The sequence below is a fragment of the Chiroxiphia lanceolata genome, chromosome 3, assembly GCF_009829145.1.
Source record: "Chiroxiphia lanceolata isolate bChiLan1 chromosome 3, bChiLan1.pri, whole genome shotgun sequence".
In the NCBI taxonomy this organism is placed as follows: domain Eukaryota; kingdom Metazoa; phylum Chordata; class Aves; order Passeriformes; family Pipridae; genus Chiroxiphia; species Chiroxiphia lanceolata.
In genome coordinates, this window is record NC_045639.1 from 44,246,035 (window position 1) to 44,262,413 (window position 16,379).

Consider the following 16,379-nt stretch of genomic DNA (forward strand, 5'->3'; position numbering starts at 1 on the left):
AGCCTTAGGAGTTTGTGTTCTACCTCCTCTTCTGAGTTGAGGTATAGAGGATTTGAGACAGCGGTTTCCCAGGGACTAGGGATGGAGTGATGGGGAAGACAGATCAGATGAAGTCTTCTGCACTGATTCATGCCTGCTGATAGCCCACTGAAATCTCTGCTTTGGCTGAGAGTGAGGTACCTGGTCGAAGAACATGATGCTCCCCCATGTCATGGGTGTTTTCAGGAAGCAGTCACCTGCCTTATCATTTTCATGCGTCTGGAAACCTTGAGTCTGGTTTGTTATTCCAGAGAGACCTCATTGCTTTATGGCACTCTCCTGGGACTTTCAAGCTATTTAAAGGTTGACGCTGCCTGGTCTGTGCTATGATGCTGGTGGAAATGTTGGCTGGCCCTGGAAAATGGATGACTGTTGTTATGTTTGTTTGTTTTTAAACAGCAAGAAGAAAAACATCCCATCACATGCATGCTGTGAGCTGCTTCCAGTGCCGACAGAAGCACGGCACTGATGCTCTCGCCTTTTCAACAGGTGTATGGGATGAAGGGAGCCTGAGACCCATCTGGAGAGGAGACCGTGGTCCCTGTGGAGTTGCCCACCATGAGCAGGGCACTGCTGACAGGCAGGATGCAGCCAGAGATCCGGAGTGTCTGCGTCTTCCTGCCCACCCGTGAGCAGCTCAGCCTAGCCGTCGGGGTGAGTGGCCAGGAGGGAGACTGGGAGGTCACTGCATTGTGGCCACGGTTCAGTTTTGTTAGCTCCCATTGTTCTCCCAAAAGCTTGGTGCTGGTCTGCTGACCGAAAGGCTATTAGCCTGCTTAGGGTAATTGGTGCTCCATTTTCTAATTGGGCAGCTTCAACTTATTTGCAGAACTCCTTAAAAGTCACAACTGTGTTACAGGATGGGGGGTCCCCTCTGCACTTTTTCTGTTGTTATTTACTTTTTATTATCTCTAAGTGTTTTTGCCACTCATAATACTCCAGCAGTTTTTGAAAAATTAAACCCGAAATGCCTTGATGACTTGGCAAGTGTGCCCAACACATGACTGTTTACTCTGGCATTTTAGCTATCACTGGTTTTGATAGCCCACAGATCCCTTCAAAGCCTCCAAGGCAGAGTAAACAGCCACTGAAGGTGGGCTTTTTTTGCCTCCTTTGAGTACTGTGCACACAAAAAACTAGAGGTAAGTTTCTTCACTTCTTTGATTGCTGCTTCCAATGTCTCAGAGTGTGCACAAGTGATAGCAGAGGTGGATGAGCTGGCAGCCTAGGGTGGCATGGTGTCTGCCACAGCACGGTGCCACTTTGTGCACTGCTGGCTGCTCCTTGAACTTGTGAGAAACTGAGCTGACAAGAGGCACTTCACGTTCAGAGGACAAGGTAGCCTCAAAGATAAGTACTCTCTTGTGAGCGTGTGCTTGCACCTGTGTGTGAGCTGGGGAGATTTTGCTTTGTTTTGGGTAGGTTTTCCTCCCCCACTCTGGGATGAGGAGGGGGAGAAGACAGTTGAGGTGAACTGTTATTTTAAGCACTTGATTGAAACAGCAGCTTTTGAAATTATGCATGCCAATCTTCAAAATCCGTGTCGGAATTTTCCTACCTGCTGTGTGTAAGTGTAGTGTCCTTAACTGAAACAGCCTCAAGGGCTGGATGGAATAAAGCTTTAACAGCAAAATCTGGGACACTCTGCTTCTAGGTTACTGGTTCAAATCCAGCCCATCCACTGTCCCAGAAGGCTTTTGCAATCTGCTGGCTTTTGTGCAAGCCACAAAATGATGATTTAATTAAGTTCCTGGTGGCAGGTGCACAGGCCTGGGTAATGGTCTGTTGCAGCTGACCCTAAATCTCACTTTCTAACAGCTTTTATCAGGGACTGAAGATGTGAGATAGTGGAGCTGTCTTGCTGTGGGGAAGCTGCAGACTGGCATGCAGGAGGGCAGTGTGCCAGCAGGGCTGATATTGTCACTGCTTCTCTCTGTGCCTGTGCCCAGACTGAGCATGCAGCTGTTCCTTCACCACTGGCTTGTGCTCTGGTAAACCCCAAATACCTGCAGTTTATCATCAAATCAATTTAGAGTGAGAAAGGCCCTTAAGATCGAGTCTGACCGTGAACATGGCGCTGCCAAGTCCACCACTAAACCAGGTCCCTAAATGCTACATCTACATGTGTTTTTTAATACCCCCAGGTTATTTAATAAGCATAAGAAATGGTGTGTTGCATTGAGTGCCTGCCCCTCCAAAGAGCTAGAGCACGTTGAGCATCACCATTTTGTCCCACAGAGGCATCCCTGCCACGGCACTCCTTTGTATTCCTTTTTAAAGACATGCACCATCATGGTGCCCTTTTCTTTTGTGGCTGGGAAGTTGGGAAAGTGTGTACTTGGAGATGCCTGCATGTGAGAGGGAGTAGCTGCCTGGGCCAAAACATGATACCTCAACACACAGTTGTGTCCTAATTGCATAGAGAGTGAAACATGACCTGTTACAGCTGGGCAAGTCACCAAAAACAGCTTTTCACTTGGCTTCTGACTTTACCACAACACCCCTTCAAAACAACAACAAAAATTAAGATTTCACAGCTGGAGAGATCTTTCTTTTTTAAAGAAACATCAAGGCAATTTTCTAGTGATGTTGGTAGAACCCAAATTTAATTAGCACAACCACAGATGATACTTTGTGCATTTATTAGAATAATAATGACACTACTAAAGATTTCCAAAGCCTTTTAACCTCTTCGGAGTGGAATGCAAATACTAAACAAGCTTGCAGCTCAGTGAGGTAGGTAGGAATGGTTATCCTTCCAGCAGAATAAATTATAGATCCTTCCCCTGATAAGCACAGTGTTTATGCAGGTAATTCCTCTCTCCCCTCTGCCATATAAATTCCACCCTTCCAGATAAGAGTTTACCTATGTGTTTTATGTGGTCACATAGAGACTGAAGCCTGCTCTTTAAAATGAATTTGTCTTACGCCCTTCACAGATAGTGTTGTTGAAGAGAGAAGAGCAGGAGCCATTTTGAATTCTCTTCCTTCTAAATCAAGTATCTCTTAATTAACTTTTGCATCCACCTTTCTGAAAGCACAGTGAATTTGAGGGGATGGTGAGGAGGGTTTTCCTGGGGCCAACTGTGAACATGAGGAGAGGCAGAGCAGTGCCTCTAGTGGGCACCCACTACTGAGTGCTGCAGCTGACCAGCTGCCCTGAGGATGACAAGGCAAAGTGAGAGATTTCTGCTTAGGAGAATAGACATCAGAGCACAGATCAAAGCAGTCTGCCTTGTTCCAGGCAGCCCCAGTGGGGACATGACATGTGAGCACCAGGGAGCTTGAGGAGGCTGTGAGTGAGAATGGTGCAACCAAAAGTCGTATCGGTTGTACCAAAGATCTTGTACTGGTATCCAATTAGTTCAGTTTTGTTTGTCTTGACAGCATTGTGGCTTATCTCATCGACACTTTTGAACCTGTTGGTCAATATCAACTAGTTTTTATGATCAGTATCGAGTAGATTTCTTAAATTTTTTTGGGATGGTAGCAGCTGAAGGAAGGAGAGATGTATGCAGCAAAGGTTCAGCTGCCAGTGAGGGGAGCAGGGCAGGCAACCACTCCACTTGTGTTTGGGTAGTTCAGGAGCAGCCACAGCAGATGCTGTACCTTGCCTAGCTGACAGAGTAAGGGTGGGAGCATGAACAAATTTTTGGAGGGGAGGAAGTCTGGTGAGGTCCTGTATGTTGGTAAATGGCAAGCATAGCTCTGAAGTCTTTCAGTGGTTCTGTGAGCAGAAGAGCTGATGTTTCAAAGCATATGGACCAAGAAGAATAGAGATAGATAACTAATGCATATGAATGTACACAGAATGACCTTGGAGTAGCAGTTGCCTTCTGTAAACTTGCACTTGACTTCACTTTGGACTAAATTTTATGTGAAAAGAAGCCCTGAGTTTGACATGGGGTAAAGCTGAGTATCAGTGGAAGGAATGATTCATGGCATTTCTGGGATGGAGGCTGGCATGGGAATCCCATGCAAATGAGGAAAGTCCAAAGAGAAGCGTCCAGATGAAAAATGCAAAGGGAAATATTAGTTGCTTTGAGCAGAGGGAAAAGCAGGAGGAGGGAACAACAATTTCAAATGTAATTGGTATTGCATAGCCTTGAAGGCTGGGAGTAAAACTTGATACAAAAAGCAAGTGCTAAGAGGAGAATGGACAAGGTGGTAGTCACATACCTGCTGTTCAAGAAATCTGCTTAAATCACTGTTTAGAGCTGAATGTCACAAAACATTGAAGTGCTTATTCCCTAGAACTAAGTATCATAAAGCAGGTTTTTCTTTCCTTAGGTGTGAAAGCATGCCACTTAGAAAATTCATCTCATCATATAGCATTTACAGAGACAGTCCTGTGCTGCCAGTGACTCTTGTATGCCCATTAAGTATTCTGGCTAGAGGTAGGTCTTTCTTAGCAAGTCCTTCCCAGGTTGAACAATGTGCTCAGAGCTTGCTTTCTTGGGAAAGGAGACTGATCTGTGCCTAACTTTCCCTTCCAAATGTGTGTACTTGGCAGCTGAGCAAATACTGCGTTTAGGAGTGAGACTGTAAGGGTGCAGTCTCATGTGGAGAGTTGTGATAAGACCTAGATGTGGGTTTGGGTCTTATTGGAACTGTGCCCTACCTCCTCCCTTCACAAAGCACACACGTGTTTGCATTGGTGTAGTGCAGGCTTCAAAGCCCCTGATGAAACAGTAGTGAGTGTCTGGCTAGTGATGCCTTGTCAAGTAGAAGAAAATGAGTAGTTAAATGACCTCCTGTTTCCCATTGTCCTTTTCTAGTGACATGGTACATCCTGGGGCAGGGAGGGGAGCGCAAGCCAGTTTCTGGGGAGTGTGGCACACCTACCCTAAAAGAGTTTGAAGAATTAGGATGGTGTTTGGTTTGTAGGAGAGTTAAGCAGTCAACTTCTGCCCTGTCATCTTTGTTTCTGTGAAGGTAGCCCTGCACTATACCCCTCAGGATCGCTGCTCCTGCTGCTGCTAATCAGCATGATCGAGCAGTGGATAATGAAATTGAGGGCCCGGCCCATTTTGCAGCTGGCTGCACCGTGGCCTTAGCTGAGGTTGTCTGTCAGTGTTGCTCAGACCTCCTTCCCCTAGGCCTCTGGGGGCTGGGGGGGTTCTGTTTGTGCCTCTGGTTTGTCAGTGCTTCTGGGTTGGTGCAGTGGGGCAGGGAGAAATGAGGCTACAGATGAGGGGATGTTTAGTGGGGGAACCTTCCAATCATAGTACATATCCAGGTCTGCACATGCAGTTAGCCACAATCTCACTCTTTCTGGGGGAGCCTGTGCTCCAAGCAGCCCAGCTAGCAGATTTACTCAGGAGCCATGCTGCAGTGCCATGGTGCTCCCATGGCCTATGCCTTGGTTACAAGTACTGCCCAGCCTCTGGTCCCCTGCAGGAGTGTGTGCTGGCAGCTCTGTTTTCCCAGCACTTTCTCAGTGCATGCACAGCATTATGGGAGGCAGGGGTATTGGAAAGTCTCAATGTGCATAGAAATGGGCAAGGGCTTAAAGGCTGTTTGTGACAGCAGCAGAAGATGAAGATGTTAATGACTGTGTAACCAGAAGTCAGCAGGAGACAGAACAAGCTCTTCTGTGTGGGTTACAGAGCAACCTCATCTCTAACCTACGAGCAATTTCATCTCAAACCACAGTATTGTGTTTCTTTGTGTACTTTTGTTTCTAGACCTGAATGAAAATTTTCAATTTTTTTTCTCTTAACCTCTCAAAACAAAATGTGCAAGAGAGCAGTATTTTCATTTCTGTAGTTATTACTGATTATTATTCTGTAATAATACTGAAAACAAAGCATGTTCTGTGGGGTGGTTGTATTTGGGTTTTTTGCTAGGGTACCCAAAAATGTATTGGCCAACGTAAAGAAGAGTTGCTCTATCCAGGTGCATGAGCCATCTGTAATGTTGGATTTGTTGTGTCTTTCAGGTCAAAGCCACTGGACAGGAGCTCTTTCAGCAAGTTTGTGATTTAGTGAAGATTAAAGAGCCTCACTTCTTTGGCCTCAGCATTGTTAAAAGTAAGCAAACTCAGTGCACGAGCAAGTGACTTGGCAAACATCCACAGACTCACTTGTGTATTTACAGTGTGTGCATATATACACAGCGGCCATGCCTGCAGGGGGAATTTGATTGTAATAAGGTCACAAAGTATGTAGATTATGCACAAGCTTCCCAGAGCTCTTTTGATCTTTGGTATGTGGGCAGACAAATTGGGAGAAGGGGGGCCTTTTGTTCTCCACCTTTGTTCTTAGGTTCCACCTCTTTAGGGGCTTTCTCTCCTGTAGCAGGAGTTGCTAATCAACATATTTTTCACTATGTATAATGCTGTAAGTATTGAACAAGAGGTGAATTTTAAAAAGGACTTTGAGACTGAAAGTGTTACTTATCTTCTGAAGCCACACGTGAAGAATGTAGCACTGGGGAGGAAACTGAAATTATTTTAGGGGACTGAATGCACATGTGGGACACCTTGGGTTTTGAAATACCACATGGGAAATACAAAACTTCTTAGTCTGTAGGTTAAAGGCGAGTCTGCTGGTCCTGCAGCTTAGTATTGCCCAGGAAATTGTGTTAAGATGATGCCTTAAAGAAGCAAACTGATATGAGAGATTACATTTCTAAGATGCTGTGAGCATTGGCACCCCTCCAACTCTTAGTAATTAGAAATGGATCTGTTGTCCTGCTTAGCTGCCTCCCCACATTTTCAAAAGCACTGAAAGACTTTTCTCTCCTCCAAAAATTTTCTCAAGTATGTTATTTACTACTGTAATTCGAGATATTTCATTGAAATGAGAGTAGGCTTTTATGAGTCCTTCTAAATAAGGTTTCTTTTCCCCCTTACAAATATGTGGGATAAAATAGAGTCTTTTTAAGTTTAATTGTCTCATTTCCTTTTTGCTCTCGTTCTCTTAAGAATTTTTGCTTTTTTTGAATATAGCAGTCAAACTGAGACCAACATAAGCTTTTTATCTCCATAAGGTTCGTAGAGTCTCCAAGAGATTCCATCAAAATAACTAAACCAGTAGCTAACAAATATACCTGTGTTTTTAAACCAATTCAGTTTTTTTTAATGTGAGGAACACCTGAATGCTTTTAACTTTTTTCACGAACAACTGTGTCACTGAGTCCTCCCCTTTGCCTCACTTTTTTAGCACCAGTTTTTGCCTATTACGCTTGGAGGACATCTTAGCTGAAATTGGAACTCCTGTCCTCCCCTGTAAGACAGGGCAATTTCATTCCTATTTTCTTTGAATTAGGTACTCTTCTCGAGTTCTTCCTGTATTTTTTTCACTTTTTCCCTCCCTTCACATGTTTTTTGCTTCATATTTTCTGTACTCTACTTTTTCCTTCCCTCCCAACTGTCATGTGGTGCAGTTTCCTTCACCCTGTGAAACACAGGGGCTCTGACCCCAAAATACCCTATTATGGGAGATCTCTTTCAGTCTGTTGGAAATGCTGTGTAACCACCCCATCCCAAAGAGCATAATAAAGCTGTGTTGACTAGACCTTAAAGTATACTGTCCACAGCTTTAAATGGAAACTGTCTTCTCACTACACAGAAGTAAAGGAAAAGAGTTGCAGGAGTCCATGAGGCTGAATTAACCTTTTTTTTTGGTTTTGCTTTCCTCGCTGTTCCTCATTCCTGCTTGCTGTAGCTCAGTTTGTAAAGCTGCTTAATTGAAGGCTTCTCATGCTTAGCCTGGATCCTCCTGACAGCCGTCTCCCTCTGCCACCCAGGCGGGTGCCAGAATTTTGGATACAAGATTTTGGTTTTATTTGTGTCCCTGTTTAAGAAACTGTTGGGGCCAGATGACAGATGAGTGTCAGCAGTGAGTTTCTCAGCCTGAATGGGCATAGCCATCAGAAAGGCTGCAGCAAGCTCTTGAGAGAGGGAGCAAACCTGCTCAGTTTATTGCTTTCTCTGGTCTACAGCTTTAGTCTGTCAAAGTCCAATAAGCTGTAGCCTGGAGTCTGGTGGGGGGCGGAGTTTAAGGTTTCCTTTATTTTATTTTTAAAATAGCTCCAGGTTTATTACTGTAGAGCTGTAGCAGGAGAAATACTTTTTCTGTTCCACAACTTGATTTCTTCCCCCCATCTTGTTTTGGCCAACAGACTGGCGATTATCTCCCTTGCTGCCCATGGTGGCTGAGGTCTTGTTTCTATAGCAAAGGTAGCACTCTGAATCTGACATTTGGAAGTAGCCTTTAGGGCATTACCTGCTTTTCAGGGATTTTTGGCTTCATAACAAGCTATCACCTCAAGAAAGGGAAGCGCTCAGGTCAGGTTGTGGGGAGGCCTTGTGTAATTTTTGCATTGCCCAGGGTTGTCTTGAGGTTACTTAAGTCAGCTGCCTCGGCTGGGGAGCAAGTCAGTGTACGTCCCACAGAGACTATGAAGGGGAGGCATGGGGCTGGTGTGTGAGGAAAGGCTGGGTTAGATGTCCAAAAAATGGAGAGGAATCATCCACATTTGAGAACAAAAGTATTCCTCTTCTGTATCATGCTTTTGCCTCTATGCTGCAGCTCTAAGACACCATTTTTTTAAAAAACAGCTGCCCTGTTTTAATAATTATATATTTCCTGCTTTCTTAATGTGTATTTATTTTTGAGAGTCTGATGCTGCCACATGCAAAACTAGGTATTCTAATCCACCTGCATCCATTACTTTCCTGCTAATTTATCAACAAAACCCTGACTGTCAGCAGTAGCAAGAGAATGAAAATTAAAGGATTTCTACAGCACTGTAGCCAATCACACTTCACGGATTATCTGGATTAGGAGCCCATTTGACCTGCAGATGTACAGATACACTAATGCTCACTTGGTCTCATAGTAAGTATGTGTGTGAGGGGGAGAGGTTGGGGTCCTTAATCATGAACAGAAGTTTAACCCGTAAGTGTGGCAAAAATGAAAACAGCACCACAAAGCACCATGCAAACTGCAAACCATGAATGCTGTAAGATCTGAGTTCTAGGTCATGGAGCATGTTTTCCAGCATTCATTGCCTAAATTTGTTGCCTTCTCTTCTGACTGTTGCAGATGCTGAGGGAAGGTTCAGGATTAAAGGACGCAGTATTGGTGGCAGGACAGAATTTTTAGCCTCTTCTGCTCTTAAACTTTTATTCTCAAGAGAAAAAACACTTCAACCAAATATATTCGGTGGGAAAAAAAACTTCTGTCTATAAGAAGCTGATCACTTTGATTATAAAGTTCAGGAGTGTACATTAATAAGAGGCCACACCAGCACAAACCCTGGGACATGTTGCTCTTCTAGTTTCATCACGAATTGTCAGGCAGGCTATACCTTGTGTGCTGCTGCTGCTGCTAAAGTGCATTTTTTCCTTGTAGTTTACTCAGTAAAAGACCCTGCCACCCTGCCAGACTCAGTCTGGCTCCACAGGCATCAGCAACTGGGTCTTATGTGGCAAATCCTCCTGAGGGGTCAACCTTATCTAGTATCCTGTGGGAGGTTTCTCTCTTGTTATCAGAAGGTGTGTGCAGCGACACATTCAGTCTTCCAAAACAAAACTGATTGTCAGCAGACAGAGAACAGCCGGCCAACAGACTGGCCTCCTTTGTAGTTATAACACAGATCCCTCGATCCTGAGGCTTTTCCTTTCTAGGAGCAAACCTTGCTTGACCCAAGCAGATGGAAACCTTCGACTGGGAAGGAGCAAGACTGCAGCTCCTATACCCTGCTGCTGTCTCTCCATGCCCTCTTACCGATTTGTCACGCTGGCTTTCTAACAAAACCAAATCCCTTTGCTTCAGCTCCCCTGCCTCGAGGATCATCCTTTGGTTATTACAGCTATGGCTGTTCACCTTGCTAGGCCCATGCTTCCCAGCATACACTTAGCAAGGAGCTCAGTGATTAACTCTGCCAAGACCACTCTGTCTCCAGTTAATTCTTCTGCATCTGTATATCCTTGAGAACCGAAGTTCATGGACAGAATATGCCACCATATAATCTTTATATTATGTGGATGTCTCTTACAACAAAGGGTCTCTTAAGAGACAGATGACAAAAGAAATTCTCCAAAATACCTTCTGATAATTTCTACACCCCAGTCCTTCCCCACTCTCCCTGCTTCTGCCTGTCCTCTTAAATCTGCTTGGATAGTTGCATCTCCTTTATGAATTTTGTCTGTATTCTAACCTAAGGTACAACTCTATTACGGTGACTTTGATACCTCAAATGAGTTAAGTGCAAGATAAGAAAAACATGTACAGAAATGTACCACCTAGAGGGAATTGTGGGAGTTCAGTTGTTCAGAGAGTATATAGTACTTCTTTACTTATGCAGTCTCTTTCTATGAAGACATTTTTTTACCTGTACCTGCTGTAAATTGTTTCTCCTTCAGCATCAGTACAGCATCCAGCCAAGGGCTCTCCTGCCTGAGAACTGCAAGGAGTTTGTTTGCTCCTGGATGAGCAGTACTAGAAATGGTTCAGCAGCTCTTCTTGTGCAGAAGAATCACTCATGACACTGCCAAAGTCTGAAAATCTGTGCCTGGGCTTGCCTTGTTACTAACTGTAAGATGCCAGCATAAAATTCCTGTGGTGCCTTTTCATTACCAGGAATGACTGAGCCTTTATCTCAGTCTATGTTCAGACCTCTGCAGTTCCTAGCAGCTGCAGGACCTCAGGCTTCTTTATATTGTCTCCTTTCATATTAATCTCCATGTGCCTTGTGTCCATCCCAGGTAAAGAGACCTCAGCCAGGACCTCTCTTGCTTTACTCCCAGCCTCTGTTGAGATTCTTCCCTTCTTCACTTGTTTTACATGTATTTCCAACTAAAGCTAAAACCACAAGGTTATCCTGAGCCAAGTTATTTTAGACCCCTTTGTAAACTAATCAGCCAGGTACTGGAGAGTAGACAATGTTTCTTTCTATTGGCTTGAAGGGTAACACCAGGAGCATTGAGAAGTTGTGTAGAGGTGATGGGAGCGGATGCCATTTGGATAGTGATGTTCCAAGACCACTAGCACTTGAAAGCCTGGGGAGCTCTACATGCAAAAGGAGTGTGTAGCCAGCTCTTCAATTAAAAAAAAAAAATCCATGCTGGTATTCAGGGAAGCTAAACAGGTTATGTGAGCTCTACAGTATGTATTGTGAGGTATTTTTTCTGAGGTGGAGCGGGAGTGTTTAAGCTTCAGCTCTCCCCTAACTCCAGCATCCTTCTGTCCTGCTTCTGCTCTTTCATGTTGCGCCTCAAGGGACATAAAGGTGTTACTATGAGGCTTTTTGCAGCGTCTGGGAGAACTTAAGGATAATTTTTTCCCTTCTCTTTAAGGCAGAAAATGCATGCTATGTGGAAGTTTGGCTTTGCACTAAATTATATTTTATTTGAATCCTATTCTTTGGGAGTGTCTGGCTCTATTACTAAAATATAACCAAGTTAGTTAATGGGATGTTCCTGGCTGCCTACAGGGCCTAAGCGTTTCTCTTGGTGGAACACCTCTGTGGAATTTCTCAGTGCTTCTAGCCAAAATGGGCACAGGAGAACAGGTTTTTTGTTATTCACCATTACTTAGCTTTTATGCAGAGAACTTACCTTTCATAAAAAATGAGATGAGGAGGAACTGGTTAATGCAAAATAATGGCTTTTAGAGTAACAATGACTCAACTGATTTGACCCTGTATTACAGCCATCATTTTCATCATATTCCCATTTTTCTTGCAGTGTAAATAATGCCTATTGTAAACGTACATCACGCACTGGAACTGTGTCACTTTTTTTTCTGACTGGAGACCTGACCCATTATTTTTTTGCAACAACACGCGTCCTACATTTTCTCAAATATGTAAATGTGCTAAGCTAATTTTGCAGAGTAGGAGCGGTGAATGTTTGCATTTCTGGTAACTCCTTAATTTGAAATGTGATTTTTACAGCATAAACTTTCAATTTCATTTGAGAGCTCTTAAAAGTTGAAATTGGGAGAAATGTGTAAATTGCATTACTGTTAACTAGCTGACTGTCCAGAGGCATTTCTTGGGGTCGCAGTGCAGTGCACTGGTGTGTTGTGCCAGGTCTGGTGTCTGTACACACATACATGAGGGAACCTTTTAAGAGAAGCTGAGGTATTTCATAAGGTCACTGACAGCGCTGAGATGAAATTCATAAACTCGGTGTCTGCAGATGGATGAGTGTGTATTTGCATGTGTGCATGCTTCTAAGTACCTTTCATGTGTGCATGCTTTTAAGTACCTTTCAGCTGTCCTTCAGCTGAGGCCAGTGAAGCAATGGCAGCTTGCACCTGCTGAGTATCCAGCCCTGTTTGGATCGACAGATCAAACGTATTCTTCCCTGGAAAGATGGCCATCTGTGCATTTCTATACTGTCCTTTACAGCACTGCTCAGAGGTGCTGCAGTTTGGTGCCCTAATATCTGTTAGAGATGCTTGTTTTCAAACCAGACACAGTTTTGACTTGAGTCAAAAGATCTCTTAAGTTTCATCACTAATCCAGTTTAAGGGGAAAAAAAATCACAACCAGTAGGGCTGCAGAGGGGAATACCTCTTTGTTTTTGTAGATGGAGGCTTACACTGCAGGTTGACATTCCAGCAATATTAACTTCATTAAGACAGGAATGCAGTGCTGCATTCTTGGATGGGAGGGAGGACACTGGACTGGGCTGGGGAGGAGTGGGACCCCCAGGGAGAGCTGATACATTGGGGTGTCCTCCTGGAGCCTGGCTTATTCTTGGGGTCTGTGGACACCTCTCAGTAAGCCTAACAATAACCTGGAGTCCTCAGGCTTGGCATCTGGGCCCTCACAGAGTGATCTCTCTAACCTGTGTAATGTGACGGATAAATAGGGGCTGTGGGGTATGGGTAACTTTGACAACAAATTACTTTATTACAGTGTAACTGTTCTGTCATACTTTTCCTTTCTGACCTTGTATTCAGCTGTGATGGGATGGTTCAGGATATGCCACTGCTCTTGCTATTGCTGTCTTTCCCTTCAGGCTGAGGAGTAATTCACCTGTTTCTCTAAACACCTCTGTGCATGGGATCATTCCTGAGTGAGAAAGGAAAACTGACCCCTCAACTTGCTACAGCTGTGCGGGTTCCCTACCCTCTTTGCGAATGGTAGCTAAACACCACGGTGCTGGCAGAGCCGATACAGGCTTTACCTGGCAGTGCTGTGCCATCAGGAGCAGCGCTGGGCCTGTTGTGGGAGACTGTAGTGGAGTAAGTGCCCTGCCCTGGGACTGCCAAAGCCCAGGGAGGGATGGGGTGCCATGCTTATGTTATCCCACTCCCGCCACTTGCTGTGCAATTGCTTCCTAAACAAGTTTTACTTACCTTTTTAATAAAAGCTTTGCAGAGAGATGCTTACCAGCTTGGCAGCTAAGGGACAGAGGCAAGTCTAACAGATGAACAAACCCTTCTCTTTCACTGACTAGGACTTTTACCAGCCTCTTCAAGGCACATTATCTGATCTTAATGGACTTAGAGAAGTAAGGGCTGGGGCCGGCATAGCCGCCCTGCCGCCCTATCTTACAGGCATAAGTGAAGAGGCAGGTACAAGATGCAATGTCTGTGATGATAAAATTTCTTCCTCTCCTTGTCCAAATAGCCAAACAACTTTTATATCATCTTGTATGCTACAGCACTTAAATTCTCACCACCAACACTTTCAGAAATTCTATACAGTTTCAATAGTGCTGTTAAATACTGTGCTGTTTCCGTAACAGAAATGTAATTGTATTAAAATTATAGCTTCAATCAGTACAGTGCAGGAAAGAGGATAAAAATGGAAACAGGACTTTTGGGGATTGTCTTCTTCATGTCCAGTGTTACTGTATTTTACACAAGGTTTCCTATTAGGGTGGGATGTGGACCAGTTTGAGATAGCACCGGGCGTGGTTTCTTTCCCTTGAGGTGGGAGCTGAAGGGGTTGGCAATAGGAGGTTGTTTTGCTTGCTTGTTTTTTGAAAGCTAGCAAAGAACGTATTTGCTATATCTGCTCCTGTAATGCTTTGGGAGGATGGCTGCAAGGTAGCTCAGAGCCCCCTTCAACACCTGCTATAACACTGGCTGCTGCCAGTCCTGCATCTGCCATACAAGCACAAGTGCAGGCTCTCATTCAGTTGTAAATCTCCATTAGAAAATTTTGAAAATTTTAACCTCTATTCTCATATTTTCTTTTTTTTTCTTTTTTTTTCTTTTTCTTTTCCTTTTTTTTTGACATCAGAAAGCAAAAGCCAAAGTTTGGAAGTCCGAGCTGGTCTTCATGGGCAGATTGTTTTGTGAAGGGCTCTTCTTTCTTTTTTTTTTTCCCCCTGCACCTTTCATGTCTAAGGAACAAGCTCTTCATCTTGGCACTTATGTTACCTGTGAAAATGCTGTCCTGGGCAAGATCAAAGAGTAGAGGGACTTGTCAGGTGAATGTGCTCAGCTGGCATTGCTGCTGAAGCTTAAAACACCCATCAGGTCTTTTCTTTTTTTTTTTTTTTAAGAGACTTGAAGACCCGGGAAAAAATTGTTCACTGGCTGAGTTGTTCATATTTGATAATTGGGAAACAGTGTTACAAAATATCAGCTTTGAAAGCAGCACAAAGCTTTTTCAAGATGATGTGCCATTCAGGCACACCATCTTGTTCACCCTCACTAGGGTGGAGAGCAAGCCCTGGTCCTTTGGTCTTTTGAGAGAAGCCAGGTTTCTCTTCCTTTTCTTCATCTTTTTTCTGTATGAAAGAAGTTGGGTGTGAGCAGAAGAAACAAGACCTTCTGAGGAGGGCATTTCCCTTTGGTCCTCCTATTTCTCACTCTCTCAGGGGATCCAATTCACACATAGATGATGAAACCTGTCAAACCCCACTCTGTGCAATTACTTATGCCATGTTGGAGCATGGTGCTACATGATGGCAGAATAGGAAGTTTGGGTAGGATTTGCTTGTTTAATAATAATAAAAAACTGAATCTGCTAAACTGACAGCACAAGTAGCTTACTAAGATGTTTCCCTTTTGTAAATGGTTTCTGGATTATAAAGTAAGAATTTTATGTTTCTGGCCAAGGTGTTTGGGAAACTTTAGCTCAGCATCTCTTGAATCAAGGCATGACTGACCTTCCTTCCGTACTGTCTGGAGTAGTGTATGAACTTAAGAATACTCTCTTTTTCCTGCCCTGTCTAGTCCCTGGTCAGCTATGTTTTAAAATGTATTGTTTGGAAATAACTTGTAGAGTCGTCTAAATATTTAATGAATAAAAATCTCTAATTATTTAACATGAAATCCCTTTCCTCCTATCTTTCAGATAATGAATATGTTTTTATAGACCTGGAGCAGAAGCTTAGCAAATACTTTTCAAAGGAGTGGAAGAAAGAGACCACCAAAGTAAGAAGGATGTTTTATTTTGGAGGCTGCTGCTTTTTTATTGAACTAAACAGTGAAATGAAAACTCTTAAACTAAGGTCCATAAACCATCTTGAAGATGGTCTGCAGAATACTTTTTCAGTAGCAATGCAGTGACTTGTGCACAGCTGTAAAATTAATTAGAAGAGTTGAAACAGCCCCTTAAACAACTTTACCTGAGCAATAGTAACCACATGGTTGCTGCTTAGCTGCTACAGAAGTGGAGAAGGTCAGTGGGTCAGTTTTCCATTTGAACTTAGTCTAGAACTTAGTCTTGAGACCTCATTGTTATCCTTAAGCAAAACAGCCTAAAATGACCTTTTGTGACTTGAACCTGATAAAAGGGAGATGACTGGAGCTGTGACTCTTCCAGAGTACATGCAAAAGGACAGTGGAGGAAGAAGAAGGATATTTTGTTTGAGAAGAGTCCTAGTTCTTTAATGCTAGCCAGCCCTGTCAAGGGAGGGAAAAGCTACATGAAATAAAGACAAGCCTATGTAATTGTTTAACGCTGGTCATTAAGACATCATTAATGCCTGTTTGTGTATGTCATTATTAGAGGAGCCATAGTCTAGAACAAAGTATAACAAGCAATTGGATTCAGATACCTTAATTGGCTCATTATGACTTTTTCCATCTTCCCATAAGGGTTTTCTTTTGCAGAGTAGGCATGCTTGCCGTTTTTGCTGCTCAGAGAAATTTGTAGATGACTAGTGAGGTTGGAGATCTCCCTTACCCCCAAACAAGTGCTCTGCTTTTCCCAAATGAGTGAGAATTACTTCAAAGACAACTGCAGTCATGCAGAGGCCCATCCTTTCAGCAGAGGCAGGTGTTTTTGGTCACCTCTGGATGGGGTACGCTTTGTGATTGCTTTGTGGTTGGATTCTTGCAGCACTTTCCAAGTCAGGATAAGTGTTGAACCTCTGGTGTGATGTGAATCATAAAAGACTGAATGACTTGCTGTTG

General features: G+C 43.6%; 1 protein-coding gene across 2 annotated transcripts in view; it reads left to right on the plus strand.

Moving 5' to 3' along the window:
• The window catches only part of FRMD1 (FERM domain containing 1), a 41,834-nt gene that overhangs the window by 9,614 nt on the left and 15,841 nt on the right, over positions 1-16,379 (plus strand). Inside the window, exons 2-4 of one of the 2 annotated variants that reach the window (XM_032684344.1) lie at positions 529-693; positions 5,981-6,071; positions 15,316-15,395. In XM_032684344.1, the coding sequence (XP_032540235.1) occupies positions 598-693; positions 5,981-6,071; positions 15,316-15,395 (267 nt within the window). In that variant the 5' untranslated portion in view covers positions 529-597. Of the gene's footprint in view, positions 1-438; positions 694-5,980; positions 6,072-15,315; positions 15,396-16,379 lie in introns of both variants that reach the window. The other variant, XM_032684345.1, reaches the window with a different exon arrangement.